At 46.9% G+C, this 19,256-nt stretch overlaps 3 protein-coding genes across 4 annotated transcripts; 1 reads left to right on the top strand and 2 right to left on the bottom strand.

The window, feature by feature from the left end:
* Window positions 1-349: 349 nt before the first annotated feature.
* On the bottom strand, window positions 350-5,488 carry mis18bp1 (MIS18 binding protein 1). Its single transcript, XM_068752095.1, has 16 exons — window positions 4,765-5,488; window positions 4,540-4,680; window positions 4,163-4,449; window positions 3,961-4,034; window positions 3,339-3,460; window positions 3,113-3,203; window positions 2,835-2,938; window positions 2,564-2,724; window positions 2,393-2,462; window positions 1,685-2,309; window positions 1,440-1,609; window positions 1,091-1,230; window positions 858-1,000; window positions 684-771; window positions 543-597; window positions 350-459 (listed from the first exon to the last, which is right to left on the bottom strand). Exons 1-16 carry the CDS (start codon window positions 5,486-5,488, stop codon window positions 359-361), a joined length of 3,096 nt encoding a protein of 1,031 aa, XP_068608196.1. The 3' UTR covers window positions 350-358.
* Window positions 5,489-5,893: 405 nt separating this feature from the next.
* LOC137908103 (serine protease HTRA2, mitochondrial-like) lies at window positions 5,894-9,421 on the top strand. 2 transcript variants are annotated; one of them, XM_068752475.1, is made up of 8 exons: window positions 5,894-6,492; window positions 6,977-7,181; window positions 7,718-7,912; window positions 8,058-8,090; window positions 8,218-8,326; window positions 8,418-8,487; window positions 8,575-8,670; window positions 8,975-9,421. In XM_068752475.1, the coding sequence occupies exons 1-8, from the start codon at window positions 6,053-6,055 to the stop codon at window positions 9,141-9,143; spliced, it is 1,317 nt and encodes a 438-aa protein (XP_068608576.1). In that variant the 5' UTR covers window positions 5,894-6,052; the 3' UTR covers window positions 9,144-9,421. The 2 variants fall into 2 exon arrangements, with proteins under 2 accessions (XP_068608576.1, XP_068608575.1); XM_068752474.1 differs by having other exon boundaries at window positions 6,977-7,202; window positions 7,670-7,912.
* A 144-nt stretch (window positions 9,422-9,565) lies between these two features.
* Window positions 9,566-18,156, bottom strand: hif1aa (hypoxia inducible factor 1 subunit alpha a). The gene is made up of 15 exons (XM_068752473.1): window positions 18,084-18,156; window positions 14,091-14,281; window positions 13,821-13,972; window positions 13,624-13,708; window positions 13,303-13,412; window positions 12,849-13,051; window positions 12,530-12,636; window positions 12,283-12,430; window positions 11,901-12,187; window positions 11,634-11,821; window positions 11,422-11,544; window positions 11,033-11,307; window positions 10,871-10,961; window positions 10,688-10,778; window positions 9,566-10,598 (listed from the first exon to the last, which is right to left on the bottom strand). The coding sequence occupies exons 1-15, from the start codon at window positions 18,113-18,115 to the stop codon at window positions 10,435-10,437; spliced, it is 2,247 nt and encodes a 748-aa protein (XP_068608574.1). The 5' UTR covers window positions 18,116-18,156; the 3' UTR covers window positions 9,566-10,434.
* Window positions 18,157-19,256: the final 1,100 nt, after the last annotated feature.

The raw sequence follows: 19,256 nt of genomic DNA, 5'->3' as shown, positions 1-19,256 counted from the left end.
TGTTTTCCGAGCTTTTCTCTCCATTGGTAGACGACAATGATATTTGCGAATTCTTCCAGATAAAATTCCTTCTTTAATTCCTAATGCTGGATCATAAATAATAAGCCACATCCATAATTGCTCTCTCAAAACATAAAAATACTCCAATAAACCATAATAAAGATTTAAACCATGTTTATTCAAGGATAAAAGTGAGTCCTGGAACTATGACAGGAATTATATTTACAGGAAAATACTGCAAGAGAGCAGCACCATCTCAAAACGCCATATTCAATGGTTATATTTGATATGGCGTTTAATATTTTGTGCCAAACTAGCTTGATTTTTCTTTCATACAATCAAAATATTTCAGCTCATATCAGTCGTTGTCTGAGAAGTAAAAGTCCTCTTCCTCTCCACTTTCAGGCAACGCTCCATTGTTTCCAGGGAACATCTCCCAGACCACAAAGTTGTCATTTTCTGGTGAGGGGGGGGGATTAGAGAGATTGTGTCAAGGAACAAAACAAAGTAAAAACGGTGAGGACCTTTCTCAGGAAACCCACCCGTGTTAACGCATCTCCTCAGTGTCCGTTTAACTGACGGTGTTGGCGAGAAGCTCTGTGAAAAGCAGAGAAGCAAATCATTATTTTTACAGTAAAAAGAATCCGTGCAGTTTGTGACGATAAGAATCTCATCCTCAGTACCTTTGTAGGAGGAGCCGGTTTGCAGACGTTGAACCGATTCATTTTCATCCTCTTCTGGAGCTGAAACACGTACTTATCGTCGTTGCTCCTTTGAAGTAAAACAAGACGGTAGTTTACTTCTTGCACGCCAATGAACTTTTTACACGCTAGTTTGCAGGAGGAGCCGCCGCGCACCTGTTTGGGGAGCCCATCATCCTGGGAGTGATGTGCAAACACTGAGGAGTCTTGGCTTCAGGGAAGACGTTCGACATGGGCGTCGTGGGCTCCAGGTCTGACATCGCGAAGTCGTGGTCTTCGCTGGGACACATGGAGGGGATCTATGCATCAAGATGGTGGGGAGACAGTCTTATAATTACAAGACGGGGTTTGGCAAGAATAAAAATGCAGGGGGAACAAAAGAAACAAACCTCAAAGCGTTTGCTCTGCATATACTCAGAGCTGAAAACGTCTTCGACATTTTCTCTGGGCATGGTCTCCAGGAAATGACGCACCTGCTGCTTCCTCTTTAAGGTTCCCACCCGGGCGGAGATGACAGGATAGGCTGTAACTAATCACAGATCAGAGATAAGTGAATAAATACAATTTTAAAGAAACAAAAAAGACTTGAAAAAATAACCTAAGTATAAAAAATACATAAAACACACACCCAAACAAAAACAAGAAATATCTTTACTTCTGCACCAGTTGAAATGCTTCGCACTGTTTTACTGGCGTGTATCGTTCACTAACTGGGATTCTCTCTTCACCATTCGTTACCTGGGGGTTTCGGCGCTTCCACGTTTTTCTTTTTGGCTCTCTTCGCCGGAGTCCGGGAGGTTTCCTGGGACGTGTGCTGGCTGTAGCACTCCTCCGCTGAACGTGTCCCAACGCTTCGTGCCACTTTTTCCCAGTAGCCATTGATGTGTTTAGGATAGGAACCAACAGCCCTGGAACACGTAAATACGCGCATTGCGTCAGGTCTACGAGTTCCAGTTCCTCTTTCTGTCAACGTGCAGACTTACTCTTGTAGCCTCGTAATCTCTGCTTCGGTCCACTTGTCGTCGTCTCGCTCTGGTGGAATCGTTGCGTTTCCTTTGCGTTCAGTGGCAGACCGTGTCGACTTATTCACCGGCTTTGTGCGTTCCCTCCGTTTGTGTTTTGCTGGTTTTTGTGCAGCGTCTCTGGTTCTCCTTCTCAGGTCTGTCTCGCTTTCCTCCGAGATGCGACTTGGCCGCAACTTGTCGCCGTTATCCCCGTGCCCCCTCTTGCTCCACCTCTTTCTACGAATGATTAAATCTTCATTTGACGACTCACCCGTCGGTGTTTTTTCCCTTACAGAAATATCCGGGGACTTCATGTTGTCCGATAATCTCAGCGAAGGCTTTTTCTTCTCATGCTCCCGTCTTGCTGAAGACTTTTCCGGTTTGCTTTGTTTTCGAGGGGCAGCGGAATGCCTCTGTCTGGACCTGGTGTTTATATCATAGTGCTCCTCAGAACTTGTCAATGCGTCTCTAGAGGCTTTGGGTGAATGACAGGGTTTCCTCTCAGGGATAACTTTGGCCTTATTGCGTCGTTGGACTGGAGCCTTGACCTTTCTTAGTGGTGCCGTCGTCTTCTCCTCGCTTGCTTTGTCACTTTGCTTAAGGCCTGAAAACACAAAGGACAGCTTGTCTGCCCTCCAGCTCGTAACTAATCTCACGATATTAAAACCACACCAGAGTTATCTTTACCTCCGCTGCGAGGCAGGTATGCACATGCAGGTTTCCGAAATGCCCCCGCGGACGCTGGTTTGGTGACCTCCTGTGGAGATACAGAGATGAGAATAATAATAATAATAATAATAGCGAGAATATCAGCTGTTTGTACCTAATTGAAATAACAGTCCCTCTTTCTGGACTTACAGGGTAGATGATAGAGGGTTCATAACATTCATGGATGGTAACGTTCATCTGTGAATCCAGAGTGACTCGCCCTCCTTTCCAGTACTCGAGAGGTGCTTTGATGAGACGACCACTTCGAGATACTTTTGAAGAAGATGAGGAGGCAGGAAGGCATGAATCAGCTGGAGGAGCGCAGAGGGCAAATGGACACGGTAACAAAAATCATTAGTACCGCAAATAAATAGCAGCACAAACAGTGTCGGATTCATCGCGGCGCGTCTCTTGTACTAACGGGTCTTCACAGGATTTTTCTGGTGCCGTTTTACGGAATGGCTGACGGACGCCTCAGATTTCGGCTTTGCCGTAGCGCCTCTTTCTCTGTTCCTCGTTGTTTCTCTGCTGGGGTCAAAAACAGACAAGAAAAAGAATTGAGCTCCCCCCAAAAACTTAGTTTTGTGAGACTGGTTAGCAAATACTCAGTCATTATTTCATCTCATGCATAAATGATTCAGCACCCTCAGCAGAAACCAAACGATGAGCGCGTTCCTTAAAGGGCATTAATAATTGTACTTTTTTGACTCTGACAGGAACTTTTCGTAAAGCTTCTTCCAGTTTGCAGGAAACCCATGGGCGAACCTCTTCAGAAGCCACTTAGGGAAGCCTGCGGGAAGTAAATGAAAATGCTAAATGTCTATCTAAAAGTTTAATGCACCTCTTTCTGCAAAATGGAAAACGTATGCTTTGATGATAAAAATAATAATAAAATAAAAATCGACTCATACAAGATGAGACTTACCAGTTTCAACAAGCAGCGCCATCTTGCCAACTAAAATGTAAACCCTGCCGGAGACGGTCTTGAGAACACGAGTCGATACTCTGTCCACGACGATGTTACTGTTCCATTGTATGCCTTCCTCTCTGGGTAAAAACGGCAAGAAAAAGAGTGTCAACATTTAAAAACCAAAGAATCTTGACTCAGAGGAGTGTGGATGAACAAACACTCTCACCATATTCATGCACGTATTAATTGCTTTAGTAATTTATTGTAATTTATGTAAGTTATTTATTGTCATTTTGCATCAGTGGTGTAATTTATTTTAGATTAATTGTTAGTTTGCACTGGCGGTGTAATAACATTTTATTTTTGTTTTTCTAATGTTACGTTGCATCAATTGCGTAATTTAATATTGGTTTTATTTTTATTTGTATTGTTATTTGTGGATGATTTATGTACGAAGGACTTTCAACGGAAACAAGCCCGCAAGGGCTTTTTTGAAATGCTCCTCTTAGACAGGATGTTTGACGTTATTTGTACTGTAATACATGCTACTGTGTGACTGTACTTGTACTCTAACATTCTATCTAATAAATATATTCATCATCATCATCATCGTCCTATTGTTAAGTCAACATTTTACCTGTGGATTCCTTCGACATACAGGCCCTTCGTACCCTTCATCAAGTGCCACCGCTCGAGATATATCACACTCTCCTGGAATAAAAAAAACAAACAGCACACCATTATTTGGGTTCAAATATAAGCGCTCTGATTGTGCATGTTCAGTGACCACTTTACGCCTTTAGTCAATTTCAGGTATATCGATTTTAAATTCTACTCACGCTTGGGAATTTAATGGGTTTAATCCCTCTGTTGCGCTTGAACACAGGCTCATTTTTCTTCGGGATGGAAACTTGAGGTGAATTGAGGATAAGCGGGTCTTCGATCACACGTTGCGGTGGGACAGCCGGGGTCACGGAGAGATCCGTGTCCGACGGGCTGCTGGGGGGCTCCACCCCAGAGCGGTCAAAAGGAACCACGGTTCCCGGAACCCTCGGAAACGCCTTGCACTCGGCCTCATCCGCATTGTGATCGGCAAAGAGTGCATTTTTGAGCCGATGGAAATGACCTTTGAAATACAAAATGAAAGGCGCGAACAAATCTACAGGTATGACATTTATATCCCAAATACATAAACGGCTCCCGTTTATGCACCGACCTCTATCAGGGGCACGCCTTGCCCCGACCCCGATGCCTTGAACCTCCTGCTGCTGCTTCCGTCTACTTTCCCTCTCCTTCATAAAGGCAAATGTCTTTGCTGGAGACATTGAGGGAATTTGCTCCAAAGCAACAAAACAACCTGTTAAAAACAGTAAAAAAAAAGGGGGTGAGTCACACTCATCTTGGTTCGAAACAAATAAAAAGAGATTAAAAACCCCCTCACGTTTCTTTACAGCAGACGGAGGGGCCGCCAAGTGGTTCCGTGTCCGGACAGTAAAGGTCTCTCCATCGGGAACCAAAGCCTGCAGGCGTGCGTCGTTGTGGCTCTCATCCTGAAAGGAAGCGCTGGAGGGTTTCTTTGCCTGGACATCACCGCAGAGCCCTTTTGCAAGGCAGCTGACGTTGTTCGAATCCCCGGCTCTCTTTCTCAACCTGTTCCTCATGGGGGTGTACACCCCGGCCGAAGACTTCACAGGAGAACCATTCTCCTCGAGCACCGGCTGAGTATTATTCCTTGTAGTCACGTCCGAGTCTCTGACTGAGAAGCGGGGCTCGAACATATGCGCGGTCTCCCGTGCCGTTGTCTTTCTCGGTGCGTGTCCGCGTCCTCTGTTAACCAAAGGAGATAAAAGCACCACCGGCCTGCTGCCGAGGTCTGAACAAGAACGCCCGCAGCTTTTCTGAGGGCTGGATGTGGGCGAAATGGTCAAGGGCTGCATTTCGCGTCGATAAGAACCAAACCTCTCGTTCTCTCGGAGTCCATCCGCCACCCATGAGCTGACTCCTGCTCGTTTATGGCCGACCTGACACCGGGGATCGCTGGTTGTAGAAGTCCTCTCGTACGCGCACATCTCTCGCTGCACTTTGGCTTTTAGTTTAGCAAACACCTTGGCAGGAGATTCGAACCGGGGTTGCGTGTGTTGTCTTAAATGCTGATACGACGCCATTTTTCTTTTTACTCTAAGTGAAACTTATTATTTACATCCGCTGCTATATGCTAGCGGCTAACTCGCTACTGCGCTCATTTCAAACTACGCGACATTTCCGCGATTGGCTCGAAGCATGTGACGTATTTCCTGGTGGGCACGTCACTTCCATTTTTAATAAACATTTGCTAAAATAAATGTTAGTCATGTATTATGATGTTTGTTCGAATATGTTTTGGCTCTCAGCTGAATTTTTACAATTTACATGTACTTTTTCCATTTCTGTAGGTTTTTTTGGGGGCCACCAGAGGGCAGTAAAGTCTCTTTACTCTAAAAAAAACAACAACAACACACACGCACAGAAGAAGAAGCGTCTCAAACTTCCGGTTAGAGGTTGCCACTGCCTGACTTTTCTTTCGTGAGGATTATTTAAACATTCAAAGCACGATTTGCTTTTTTCTTTACGTGAAATGCGTGGCTATGAGATAAATACATAAATACTCTTCTTCTTGTGAATATGTTGGATATGAGGCGCTGTCAGGCTGCTTGAAAACTCCTGCTCAGCGTGGCTAAAAGTGACGCAACATGGCAGCGACTCCTGTCAGAAGGTGTTTACTCTCAGCGCTGAGGCGCCACGCCAGGTGTCAAAGCCGTGGACTTAACTCTTTGACAGAGAGGACAGTCCACCAGGTGTCCTCTGACAGGGGAGCGGAGAGACAGACAAGTCTGGACACGGGACCCCCTGCGGGGTGGGACAGAAGACGGAACCGCGGCAGCTCCCGTCTGTTCGCGTCCGTGTCCGTGGGATTAGGACTCTGTGGCGCGGCGTTTGTCGACAGTCAGAAAGACGAACAAGCAAAGGACAAAAGACGATCTGCGTCTGAGCGGTGTCTCCGTTTCATTCTGTCACCGGCTTCGTGCGCGTCTCCCTTTAAACCCGACAGCCCCCGCTATAAATACAACTTTATCGCAGATGTTGTGGAAAAGTCCACGCCGGCTGTCGTGTACATTGAAATCGTGGGCAGGTGAGTTGAGTGTAAAGTTGTTTTGTTACATGAAAGGGTTGAAATGAATGAATTTGTGTTCCTGCAGCCAAATGGAAATTCATCATGTTGAACTTTGCTCATTTATTATTGTATAGTTTCCAAAAGCGGTAAAAAAAGAAAAATACATTTGACCCAAACTGCTTTTGCACATTCAGTGTCTGAAAAAGCGAGTAAGAGCACATAAAACCTGAATCATCTGCCCCTGTAATAATAAAATATACTGTAGGCAAGGATGACATCATTGTTACACAATTTATCAGATAAAGATGATGTAATTTCAATAAAAATATTTGTCAGAGGCCGAAGATCTTTCAATGAAACACAATACATTTAATTGCTTTTAAATGGAATGGAAACATTCTTAAATGGATCAGTAATAAGCAACTGATCTTCAGACGAACTATCAGGATATCCATCTCGATATTATGTTGAATAATAACAAACTGCCTCTTCTGTCGCCCAGACACCCTTTTTCAGGAAGAGAAGTGGCGGTGTCGAACGGCTCGGGCTTCATCGTCAGCAGCGACGGTCTCATCGTCACCAACGCACACGTCGTGGCCAACAAGAGAGGCGTGCGTGTGAAGCTCACCAACGGCGAGGTGTACAACGCGACCGTGCAAGATGTCGATCCGGTGGCAGACATCGCCACCATCAAAATCTCTGCAAAGGTGAGCTTGCGAGACACAATAGTCTGCACTAAAGGAGACTTCATGCTGGATCCACATGCTGTTATCACATTGGTAATAATGCAGGGTTTTTTTTTTTTTTTACATAATGTGTATGAGAATATCAAGTTGTTTTACTCCATCCCCTCGCTTTCCACGTGAGAATAACAAGATCCTACGTCAGGATACAGATCTGGACGCTAGAACAACAAAGGCGCTCAGTAAAGCACAAACCTCCGCTCCAGCCAGATAATCCGGTCTGTGAAGGTTACCCGACGTGCGTCGCCTCCCCCACAAAGGTTACCGTTGCGCATGCCGGGCCGCTAAACCGTATCTCGATGCAATGTGCAATTTCTACATCTGCCTCGTATTCAAACGTTAATGTTTTTATTTTCTTACCCGTGCACAAACCTCCTTCCACGTGATTTCACAGTATTTTCTCAGTCGTTTTGTCGTCACCCTGATGTCAAAAAAGCGGTTGTGTGGATCAGTGTGGGCGGCAGCGCTTGCCTCACTCTCTCCGCTCTCTCTCCCGACAGAACCCCCTGCCCACACTCGCCCTCGGTCGGTCATCTGACGTGCGACAAGGAGAGTTTGTGGTCGCTATGGGAAGTCCGTTTTCTTTACGAAATACAATCACGTCAGGAATCGTCAGCTCGGTGCAGAGAGGCAGTAAGGAGCTGGGCCTGTCCAACTCCAACATGGAGTACATCCAGACTGACGCCGCCATTGACGTAAGATTTAAGTGAATATACATTTATAGAGTCACATGATCAGTTCTTGTTTACCATGGGCAGGTTAAACATCTCCTAAATGTCAGGAACAAAAGCCTTAAAAGGTAGAAATGCTTCAATGCGTGTGACTTATTTGTGTTTGCAGTTTGGTAACTCTGGAGGCCCCCTGATTAACTTGGTGAGTCACTGTTCCTGTTAAAATGTTGATGGTCACATTCAAGCAGTTAAATTGACTCAGATGCGGACGTTTGCAGCCAAACGCGAGGCACTGCGCCCCGTCTTAGTGTTGTCATTCTTCTGATCAGGATGGTGAAGTCATCGGCATAAACACCATGAAGGTCACTGCAGGAATCTCCTTCGCAATTCCGTCCGATTGCCTGAGACGTTTTCTCGATCAAGCGGCGAAGAAAAAGAGTGAGAACAAGCAACGCCTCGGAAGCGACGCGCAATAACCGGTTTCCCTGCTCCGTGTTTTCACACTTCCTGTTTTTGATCATCCTCCGAGGCTCTTGGTTCGGCGAGGCTGAGGCGAAGCGGCGGTACATCGGCGTGACGATGCTGACGCTGACTCAGAGGTGAATGCTTGTAGTCAAAATGAGTGACGTGTCTTTAACGTGTCGAGTTAAACGAGTTGTGTTCCCCGCTTCGCCTCTTCGCTTCAGCATCATTGCAGAGTTAAAGCTGAGAGATCCGTCCTTCCCAGATGTGACGCATGGCATCCTGATTCACAGAGTGATCATGGGCTCCCCTGCTAGCCGGTGAGCAGGTCAATCACTTCCTCGAGCGATTGTTTCGGGTTAAATTGATGATACTGATACACAGAGCTGCTGCGTTTGCAAGCGTTTAAACCTTAAACATATATTATAAGACCATTTCCTTTACAGAAAAGTGTTGAAAATGAGCCAGCATGCATTAGTAAGTCACAAAATGGAAAAAAATCTTATCTGCAAACAATTTAGATTTATTTCCATTCAAACATAGTTGTGTCTAATAATTGTGTAAACGCTGAGGACGCTTGTGTGCGTTGCTCCGAACTCACAATACTTGTCGTGCCGTTTCCAGAGCCGGCATGCTTCCGGGGGACGTCGTCGTGGAGATAAACGGCGTGAAGGTGAACACCGCAGAGGAGATCTACCAGGCCGTCCGCATCAGCAGCGACCAGATCACCATGGTGGTGCAGAGAAGACACGAGCTGCTTCGACTGCAAATGACTCCCGAGTACATAGAGTGACAGCAAACGCACAACTTTCATGTCAGCATTGTGATTATTTAATGGCAAGAGAACTGCTTGAGATAAAAATGTAACCATGACCACTGGATTGAAGTCATTTGAGAATGTATACAGACTTCGTTCTGACACTGTACGTTAAAATATTCAGCCCCAAGCCCGAGCCTGCGTGTGATATACATTTCTGGATTTGAAGTTCTGTGAAGAAGCGGCTGGATTAATGGAGGTTATTTACAAAGTCCTTTTTAAAATTCAAACTGAATCTTTCCCTGCGCTGGAAGTCCAGTATTCATTTCCAAATGTAACAAAAATGGGTTTTCTACTTTCTACAGTGTACTTGATACTTGAAGTAGCAGAACTTTTTTTTTTTTTGCAGTTTAAAATAAAGGGTTTCTGACGGGCAAGTAAAGAAACCTGAAGCGGTGCACTTTATTAAAGCCATTTAATGTTTGACAGCAACAAGAAGCATGAGACACGGATGAATGGAAGAAAGCCACCATCAACAGAGGAAACAGTTTGAACAAATTATTTACCACGATCACAACAGTCAAATCTAGCATCGAGAACTCGAGTATTTTCACACAGTAAAAACCAAAAAAACGTGGAGAAATGGGCCAGTTGTACACGAGAAGAAAACAAAGTGGAGACGCGTTCTTTAGGGTTTAAACTGACTCCATACATTGCAAATTAAAATCCCTCTGCCCTCTGTTTAATAACAAAGCAAAAAAGTGACTTACTGAACTATTTACCTCGAAGTTTGACAGCGACTAAATGGAGATAACATTCGAACCACCTACAGTTTAAACAATAGATTCACACTGTTGGACAAAAGACACCTTGTGAGACACCTTTTTGAGAAAAATAAAATTGTTCAAATCCCATTAAAACGACTTTAAAAAGGCTTAATATATATTGCTGGTAATTCTTTTTCTTTTTTAAGAAAATATAAATTGTGCGACTGAAGCTTACAATACGCTGCTGGCAGTAGCGCCGGGTTCTGCGGTGACCTGGATGAGGAGGTTCATCGATGAGGCGCCGTGTGCTGAGAGACTTCCTCGGACGAGACGACCGAACGGGGAGAAACGCCAATCGGACGTCGCGTGATGCTCGGATCCCGTGCACCGAAACTTACGCTGGAATGCTGCAGATTATCGTATGATGTGCACAGACGGCAGCCAATCGATATTGTTCAGATACATAAATATGGGACTGTGGGGGGGGGGGGGGTCGGGCGACGATATAAGAGACTGTAGTGTCCGATCTAGTTCAGCAATGAGCAAAGCTAAGCGTCGACTCAATTGACGTGGTCCAGCGCTCGCAGCAGCTCCTCCCCCTGCAGCAGGTACTGGCGGCCCTGCAAGGGGGCGTTGACCTCGCAGTCGTCGCGGGTGAGCTGTGGCAGCGTGAAGAGATAGCCGGTGCCCTCTGAAGTGCAGCCCAACAGGCGACTTGCCACATCTGGAGGAGAACAAAAGGCACCCCCCCCCGAAGTCACGACTCTGTCACAGACAACAACGCAACGCTTTCTACCGCAGAGCTTCGTTTACCCGACGGCAGCAGCAGTATCGTCCTGGTTGTCCCCGAGTCGGAGGACTTCGACTTTTTGCCCTGCTCCACTTGTCCCCGGCACGGATTTCCCTGCGATAATCATTAAATTCACACGCTCGACATCTCCGATGGTAAACGTAAAAGTAAGATCGACGCATCACTCCGTGACGTCAAACACTTGCCTGTTCAATTGCCTCTTTTAGGTCAGCCAGTTTTCTTTTGCGCTGCGTGGTCTGAGCTGCCAGTGACGCGTCCGTCTCCGTCTGTGTGGTCCTGCGGCGCAGCAACGGTCATTAGTCAACCCTGAAAGTCGCGTGAAAAACAAGAATCCTGAGATATTTCACCTCTTAGCAAGGATGTTAGCGAGATGGGTGGTGCTCCGTGGCTCGGGCGGTGCTGGGGAAGCTGCCCGGCTGCCTGGGGAGCTGAACGGGGAGCTGAACGGGGAGCCGGGGTAGCTGCGGATGTCCTGCGTAACGCACACTGGAGGACTCCGGCTGTGGACCAGCCTGACCGGTCCACAGGACAGAGGCTGGTCGGAGGGGAGGCTGCGCAGCTGGAAGTCATCATCCATCGGGATGTAGGGGGCGAGCGTCTCCAGATCCAAGTCGTCCATTGGCTGAATGGGGCAGAGGGGGGGGCAAAGGATTTGCAATATACAATTCCCAAAACACTGCATCACACTAATAATGAACGTCATTTAAAGATAGGCAGTCTATTCTGGCATCATCACCTGTGTAGTAAACGGGGTCTTGGGTTCTGTATCGATGGCAAAAAGCTTCTCCACCAAGTCCAGCTTGAAATCCGAACTCATGTCAGAGTCCATGGGGAAGCAGAAGTCCAGCGGAGCGCCAGCCTGACAGGAAGAGCAGGTAGGTCACTCCCCCAGCATGCATTAGGGCGCAAGCCAGACGGGCAAAATGTCCAGATTCCACTCAGCCTTACCACCGAGGAGCCGGCCGGTGAAGCGGACGAGGCTTTTGTATCATCAGAGGAGGCGGCGGCGGCGGCGGCGAGGAGGAGGGGCTCGCTGTGCGGCAGAGGGGAAAAGGGCAGGGCCAGCTTGTCACTGGTGGAGGGAAGCATCACGTCATTGTAGACGGGGACATCCGTCAGCGGCTGCATTTCTGATTCTGTACCAGAAGAGAGGGAGGTCAGAATGGTTTCAGATTCAAGCTGTGGACAAGCGCGTGCGTCTCCGGGGCAACGCACCGGGGCAGCTGAAGTCCAGAGGGATGATGGTGTCCCCGGCCGCCGGGGCCAGCAGGGTGAGGGCCTCGGGCTCCTTCTTCAGTTCGTCGTACAAGCTCGACGGCGGCTTGGCCTCTGCCGCGCGAGTGAACAGTTTGATCACATCCACCTCTGGGCCCGCCTCCTTCGACAGGTCACGGTGGTTCTCCCTCAGGAGAACCTTCTCTCCCTCCTGCAGCTCCTCCTTTACTGGCTTCACACCCTGCGTCTGCTCCAGAGACAGGATCAGCTCCTCCTCCTGGATGCCACTGCAACGCAAGCCACCCGAGACGGCGTCTTTCTCAAGGGGTGCAAACGTCAACGAGTCACAATCCACGCTGAAACTACTCGTCTTTGTAGATACCTGAGCACGAAGTTGACACAGACGACACACTGCGGCTGAGAGTTCTTGTTGTTGTAGATGACTGTGGCCTGAGTTTCCACCCACACAAACCCCCCCCTCTTGGCCAGCATCCGGTACTGGCCTGTGCAGACCTGGCCTTTCGCAAACACTTACAGGACAGAGAAACGAAAGGAGGAAACCATATTTAGACTTTTACTTTAAAGGGTCAATGGCCGATACAACACAGCCGGTACACGGTTCCGCTCACAGTTCTGGTGAGTCTTGGTGAGGTGGTCCGAGTCTTGAGCATGATAGTACTCGTACACGGAGCGGTTCAGCAGGTCCTCTGGATCGTAACCCACGAGCTCAGTGATCCTGGACGAGCAAGAAACAATGCTATGTTACCTTCTGTAGTACAACCATTAAACACTAGGGGGACTCTGTGACCATGCTCATTAGAGCTCTCATTACAGCCAGTGAAAAACCGCCCTGGTGACTTTAAATGGCGTGCTAAGGGTACACGTTTAGCTTCTTAAGCATATAATGTACTCACAAGGGGGGGGGGGGGGGGACGGGGGGGGACCCACCTCTCGTCACAATACGTGAACTTCATGTCCATTGTGTGGCGGCTGAGGAAGGTCTTGGTGTCAAGAGGGACCTCGATGTTGGAGGGGTGTGGGATGGGGTCACAAATGAGAACGAGGTAGGGGACCGGCGGCTCCTCCTGCCCGGTGGGGGTCCGCTCGGCGCGGCCGTCGTAGACGTGAACGTGGCCCGAGCAGCGGAGCACCTACAGGACAAGAAGAAGGGCCTTTCAATAAAGTCCTTCTAGGCGTTGGTTTTCTATCAAACATTTTGAAAGATCGCATCACAACGAAGCTTCTTTCGACACAAACACGACGAATCCTCTCCTCCAGATTATTAGCTTGAGACGTTACTGCTGCGTAACGGCAGGCTGCAACGTTCCAGTGCGTGTGCATTTAGGATTAACGAGATTAGAATGAGGCAGAGTCTTCCCCCGGCGGCTCCGTCCCAGCCTACCTTCCACGTGGCTGATTTCACGTTGACCGTGCGGCCCCTGCTCGTGAGAGTGCACTTCATTCGGAGGAAGAAGCTGCGCTCCGTGTTCAGCTCCTTGGACTTTTTAAGGCCTGGAATCACACGAGCAGGGAAGACGGTCACGGTTTACTAAAAAAGGAAGCCATCTTGTGCCTGTCGTCATGTCAACGCCGTTTACATTCGCGGCTGCCACTCAACCTCATTCCTTGCGTTTTGTCGTGGACTTTTACCGACTACCGGCAGCCCCGACAGCGATCGAGTGCGAGCCCACGTCTTACGCCGGACAATGATTTCGTCTCTCACCCGTCCTGTGGATCAGCATCTCCCTCACCTCCTCCTGGTCGCAGGGATGAATGAAGTCAAACACGCTGTGGCCGGTCAGGTCCAGCTGCAGAGGAAAGAGATCGCACGCGTCTGATAAAGCAGGCGTTGACGCACTGGAGATTGATCGCCGGCGTCAAGGTGACTTCGCTCACGCGTTTGCAGGAAATCAGACCTACCTGTGCCAAGCCGAGGCACTTGTTGATGCTCTCTGAGAGGTAGATCATATCTCCGTCTTCAGACAGCACCATGAGAAACCCCTCCAGAGCCTTTAGGTAGGAGCCGCTCAGCTGTAAATCAAGCTCCGTTTCCTCCTCTGCTATTGGCTTATCTGGTCGGGATAGGAGAGAGAGGGAGGCGACGGACAATGGAGAAATTAAAGACACAACCCTCACAGATACATCTGCAGGGAGATCCATCATGCTTTAATGGACGCTGCAGATCCTCACCTGTGCCGAGGAGCTTCCTCAAGCGCAGGTAGCTGATGGCGAGCCTCATGATGGAGGCCTTGTCCAGGCTGGAGCTGAGGCCGTGGGGCATGGGCAGCTCCTGGGCCAGCTGGTAGAACACCTCCGACTCCTTCCCACGCCGGCATCGCGCCGCGTCCCTCGACTTCTCCTTCCTCCTCTCCGAGCTCACCCTTTGGGGGGGGGGGGGGGAGACGGCTTGTGGGTCAAACAAACAAACCACAAGAGCTGACATCCCTTTTGTTTGTTTTTTAAACGGTGTGTACAGAGCGAGGTCAGACGCAGGCTCATTTGCATATATGGCCGTCTGCCACCGTCTTATTGGCTGCAGACCAAACGAACTGGAGTCCAGCCCCTCAGAGTGATTGGCTGAGGGGCAGAGCACGGATTGTCTCGTTTTGTGTGACGCCGATCATTGTGACATTCATGAAGCAACAGAGTAGAACACGATCACACACAACCACTCGTGTAATCTGCGACTCCTAGAGACAAACTGACGTTTTATTTTATACGAGCGCTCATCATAACTACATGATGCTCCTTTATACTCTCCGCGGTCTTGCTGCTGGACAAGCTCTTAATCCTGGCAGTACTTTAGTTCAACAGACTAACAAACATATCTTTTTGTTCTTGTGCAACGGCAAACCCGATTGCTACAGCGAGTGCAGATTTGAATTGCCGTTGTAATCGGGGAGATGAGCTCCACGACCTCTTACAAAAGCAGCCTCGCTAAATCCTCGGAGCAATTACAAGTCGTCAATATTAGCCGTGATGGCGGGTTAATTTATGCCTCAATGAAATCCCACCTCATTACCTCACAAGCATTTTAGACGGAAATCGGAGTCGAGTCGCAACAGAATAGATGGACGTTCGCTCCGAAACGCATCATGAACTCTTATCGATCCGTTTGGCCTTTGCCGGGGCCAAATTGATTTTTTTTTAGAGCTCTCCTCTAAGAGAAGATCTTCCTCCTCCGTAAAGATGGTTACGCATGTATACGATAATGTGAACACATTTCAACCTTGAACACAATTACAACTGACAATCACGGAACCCATCTCCGATCACGTGCACGGAATATCTGGCCACAGTGAAAGCTGATCGCAGCATTAGCACAAACAAACATGCAAACACCAACATGAAGCTGGAGCCACTCTGAGATAAACACCACAACATCTTCTGGGTGAGCGCTGACAGTCTATAGCCCCCCCCCCCCCCCCCCCCCTCAGGCGCCACCTTTCCACAAAATCTCACTGAAATCCTTTGGAACCTTTGGACTCATCCTGCTTACAAACATAGAAACAAACCGCACCGATCCTATAACCTCCTGCAGCTCTTACTGGCAAAAGGTAATGATCCCAAATGATTAACAAGCCATGGCACAAAGGGCACACGCTGGGAAAGCCACCCTGTTACGCTAAATCTACAAAGATGTAATATTGTGCTGTTATATGTCGTCCCACCAGGAGGCCAGATAACCGATTAGCAAAAGACCCCCCAACTCGTGATGCTCTGTAATGGATGTAACCCACAGTTATAACATGTTTTCATGCAAATTTAACTCATCTGCAATATTCCACTGATAAACATGGAAGGATGACGTGCTAACTAATCCACAATTCAATATAAAACCATTGAAAATGTGCCAATGACTTTAAATTATTTCTTTATGCATCTCCAGTTATTTTCGGAAACAACATTCTGTCATATCTGGACATTCAAATACAAAATAAAACTTATTATACTAATCTCCATCACACTCAAAATGACCAACGTTATAAACTCCCAGACAATACAATGAGCTTCACGCTCCTCCTCTGTGTTCTTGTCAAAGACCACTTCAGATGATTACCAGCCCGTGAGCATCCACCAAATCCAACCCTTATAGGACTTCAAAAAAAGAAGAAAAAAGCATTGCCTCATTTGGAAATGGACTAGATTAAGACTAATAAGGATGCTGCAGCCAACAAAGCTTTTAACTTTGCTTCCCCAACAGATGTACCCCCCCTTTAAAGAAGGCCAGAGGGATGCATCCACCACCTCTTGGTACGTTACATAGCCTCATTCCAAAATAGAATAAATTGGTTTTTTTCCCCTCAAAATTCTACGCACAACATCCCATAATGACGTGAATTTTGTCGTTGTGAATTTATTAATAACAAAATCCAAGACATCAGATGTATTCATAGTCTTTGCACCGCCTCTCAAGCTCCACCAGGCTGGACATTCTCAGATCTCTCCAGAGATGTTCAATCGGCTTTGAGTCAACGAAAATGCAACATATAAATACAATAACAATGTGATGGTGGTTAACGTCTCCCCACGCACAACCCAAGACTGCAGCACAGAAACAGATGCAGGCTACCCTTGAAATAGTGAATAAAATGTACATTTCTATGCCAACAAAAAAACATTTGGAACACACCCGTGGAGAAGATAATAGATCCTATTTCGTTTCCAGACCAAAAATACATCCTCCACCCAACAAGACAGAAATGTTGTCTCAATTTGCACACTTCCAGAGAGCATTCACAAGCTTATGAGCCCCTTTTCTACTGCAAGAGTGGTAATGATGGGAAATGTTACAGCTAAAAGGGTGTATAACACACACACACACACACACACACACACACACACCTCCACAGGGGGGCAGGTCTCCTCATCCCAAGACACCTCAGATGAGATTTATTGCAGTAATGGCATTTTTGTCACAGCCCCAGGTGTGAGATTTTTTATTATTATTATGTGGCAATGGAAAGAAAGGTAGAAAACAGGTATCGAGCTCCTTCACAATCAACCCACCCAGAAAATAAAAGTTCAGGAGGCCTCGGGTGCTGGTTTATGTTTAATGTATAAATCTCACAGGCAAAAGTCTCAACTCAGAATTACAACCATGGGCTGACTGTTATTGCCGTCCACAGCAAGCAGCAACTTAGCAGTCTAATCAAAAGCAAAAGCAAGCCTTTGATGTACGGGACAATATCGTGTAAATGTTGTTCCAAGTTCTAACTAGTCTGCAGGTCTAACCGTGCAGGCCGGTGCACAGAGAGAGCTTCAATGGCTTCGGCTACCTGAAGAGGAGCAGGCAGTGGATCAGGCCACCCCCGCTGACGTCAGGACCTTTTACCACATCACACATTACAAAGCGCTACATTCCACATTGAGATAGAATAACAGAAACCCCGTGAGGCCATTTACGCACGTTGTGCAACGACGCATCCTTCCTGTAATTGGTTGAAAGCGAAAAAAAGATGGAAGGCACCAGCTTAGCTCTTTAACTCACGATATTACACACTAAAACACTTCACTCAAGACAAGAAGTTATTATATTTCCTTCGTTTTTGGCAGGATTTTTTTTTTTTATTGCTGTTTAGAACTCATAACAGTAAATTAATCCCAGATTCTCTTGTGCTACTCATTAGTGGTTTTTACAAACTCTCCAAAGTCATTGCAAATGTCCTTTTCTGGCCTCTAACACTGTTTACATGAACAATTAAGGATGCTACATCACAACCCATGAAACACAAGTGAATACAAATACAAAATAAATCTGCTTTTTACAAAATCCAAACCAAACGCAAATAAATAGCCTCAGTCATTTTGAGGGTTTTAGCACCCATACGAAAAGTTCATTTATATCAAAGCTAATTTACTTATTTATTTGTTTTTAAGTTGAATATCTATCTTTCACCAGCACTTTAATTTGTAAACATTTAAATGCTCCTTCGCCCGATGGCTAAAGATGCGTTAGCCACTTGCTAACAGCGCTAGCATCGCTAGCAGACCGCATTTTGTTCAAGCAAAGACGCCAAAGTAGCGGCTAACCTTGAAATAAAGCCCATAATGTCACCCCAAGAATCCCACCGCGACATTAGTCGAACCAAAACCAAGACGCAAGCTGTCAGGTTAGCCTAAAACCGACAACAACGCCGCGCTCTCCGCTCGCTGCTCCTGCCGGAGGCTACGTCTCATTACCTTTTCTTTTCCGGTACAGTTATTGTGTCCATGTCCGGACAAGGCGACCCGGGTCGAGTCTCTCTCTGGGGGGGGGTGGGGGTGGGGGGTCGAGCCGTATCCGAGGCCCGTCGAGAAGTAAACACAAATCCACAAAAGGTTTGAGTGAGACGAATCCGCGAACCCTCAACCCGCTTCAGACCGTCAAAGATACGGAGCTTCGCTTTCACCACCCGCTGAAGGAGCAGCCCACTCGCGCACAAGTGCCACGCAGGAGAGAGAGAGAGAGAACAGGATCCGACCCCCCCTCACCCCCCCGCGCGGATCACATGCTGTCTCCGTCAAGGACGCGCATAAAGTAACTGTAATCCCGACGCTACTCCACTGACCCAGGATATACTTTTGTTCTACGTGTAGAACGGGGAAGTGATCGTTACAATCACCGGATTGGTTTTGCTTTTATTTGTTTCTGTATTTATTTGTAATTAATTCTTTATTTTTTATTAATTTTTTTTATCCTGATTTCAAGAATGATGTCCAATCATTGTGTTCCTGTTTGGCAGGATGATGCAAGATGTCAGATATGCAGAATGCAACATGAGGGAAAACACACACCAGGAAGGATATCTTAGCTAATAATATTCCACAACTTGAGTAAAAAAGTTAAATGAATAGTACATCTACTACATAGATACTACTGGATTTTCTTGGCTTATACACTGTGATAGGACATGATTTTTGTTCCCAGATTACAGGTTTGGGTCTGTTACAGGTTATTTGAGGGATCAATCACCTTCAGAAAACACATCTAGTTAATCTAAAATCATTTATTAAGGATATGATCTATTGAGAAAGGTGAGTGCATCGCACTGCCTCAATTGTTACCTTGCAAGCAATCTAGCATTTGTATCATTGTGTATCTAGCGTGAAAGATTTTAATAGCACCTGGATATTTATTGGAATACTGTATAAACTTTTCCTAAAACAAGAAAAGAGACTCGGGCTGTTTGTTGACACCGTTATCAGAGTTTTGAACAGCAAATAGAAGAAGAAAACACAAGTAGCACTTTCAATGCACAAACTGCCATCCTCTGATCTAATCTTTTCAACCATTTCCTGTGAGCAGGGTAAGAACCACGATGTACAGAAACTACACCCTGATATTTGTAAACTCACAGGATGTAAAGGTTTACA

Source organism: Brachionichthys hirsutus, chromosome 18 (genome assembly GCF_040956055.1).
Source record: "Brachionichthys hirsutus isolate HB-005 chromosome 18, CSIRO-AGI_Bhir_v1, whole genome shotgun sequence".
Classification (NCBI taxonomy): domain Eukaryota; kingdom Metazoa; phylum Chordata; class Actinopteri; order Lophiiformes; family Brachionichthyidae; genus Brachionichthys; species Brachionichthys hirsutus.
This window is presented reverse-complemented; position numbering and strand designations above follow the sequence as displayed.

Excerpts from the sequence above, each read along its gene's own strand:
- mis18bp1 (XM_068752095.1), bottom strand. The coding sequence starts at position 5,488 with ATGGCGTCGTATCAGCATTTAAGACAACACACGCAACCCCGGTTCGAA. Across the intron at positions 4,450-4,539 it reads AAGGCGTGCCCCTGATAGAG|GTCATTTCCATCGGCTCAAA; the intron begins GTCGGTGCATAA and ends TGTATTTCAAAG. Across the intron at positions 598-683 it reads AACCGGCTCCTCCTACAAAG|AGCTTCTCGCCAACACCGTC; the intron begins GTACTGAGGATG and ends TGCTTTTCACAG.
- LOC137908103 (XM_068752474.1), top strand. The coding sequence starts at position 6,053 with ATGGCAGCGACTCCTGTCAGAAGGTGTTTACTCTCAGCGCTGAGGCGC. Across the intron at positions 7,913-8,057 it reads AGACTGACGCCGCCATTGAC|TTTGGTAACTCTGGAGGCCC; the intron begins GTAAGATTTAAG and ends TTGTGTTTGCAG. Across the intron at positions 8,327-8,417 it reads TCAAGCGGCGAAGAAAAAGA|GCTCTTGGTTCGGCGAGGCT; the intron begins GTGAGAACAAGC and ends TCATCCTCCGAG.
- hif1aa (XM_068752473.1), bottom strand. The coding sequence starts at position 18,115 with ATGGACACAATAACTGTACCGGAAAAGAAAAG. Across the intron at positions 13,413-13,623 it reads GATGCTGATCCACAGGACGG|GCCTTAAAAAGTCCAAGGAG; the intron begins GTGAGAGACGAA and ends GTGTGATTCCAG. Across the intron at positions 11,822-11,900 it reads TCTGGACTTCAGCTGCCCCG|AATCAGAAATGCAGCCGCTG; the intron begins GTGCGTTGCCCC and ends CTTCTGGTACAG.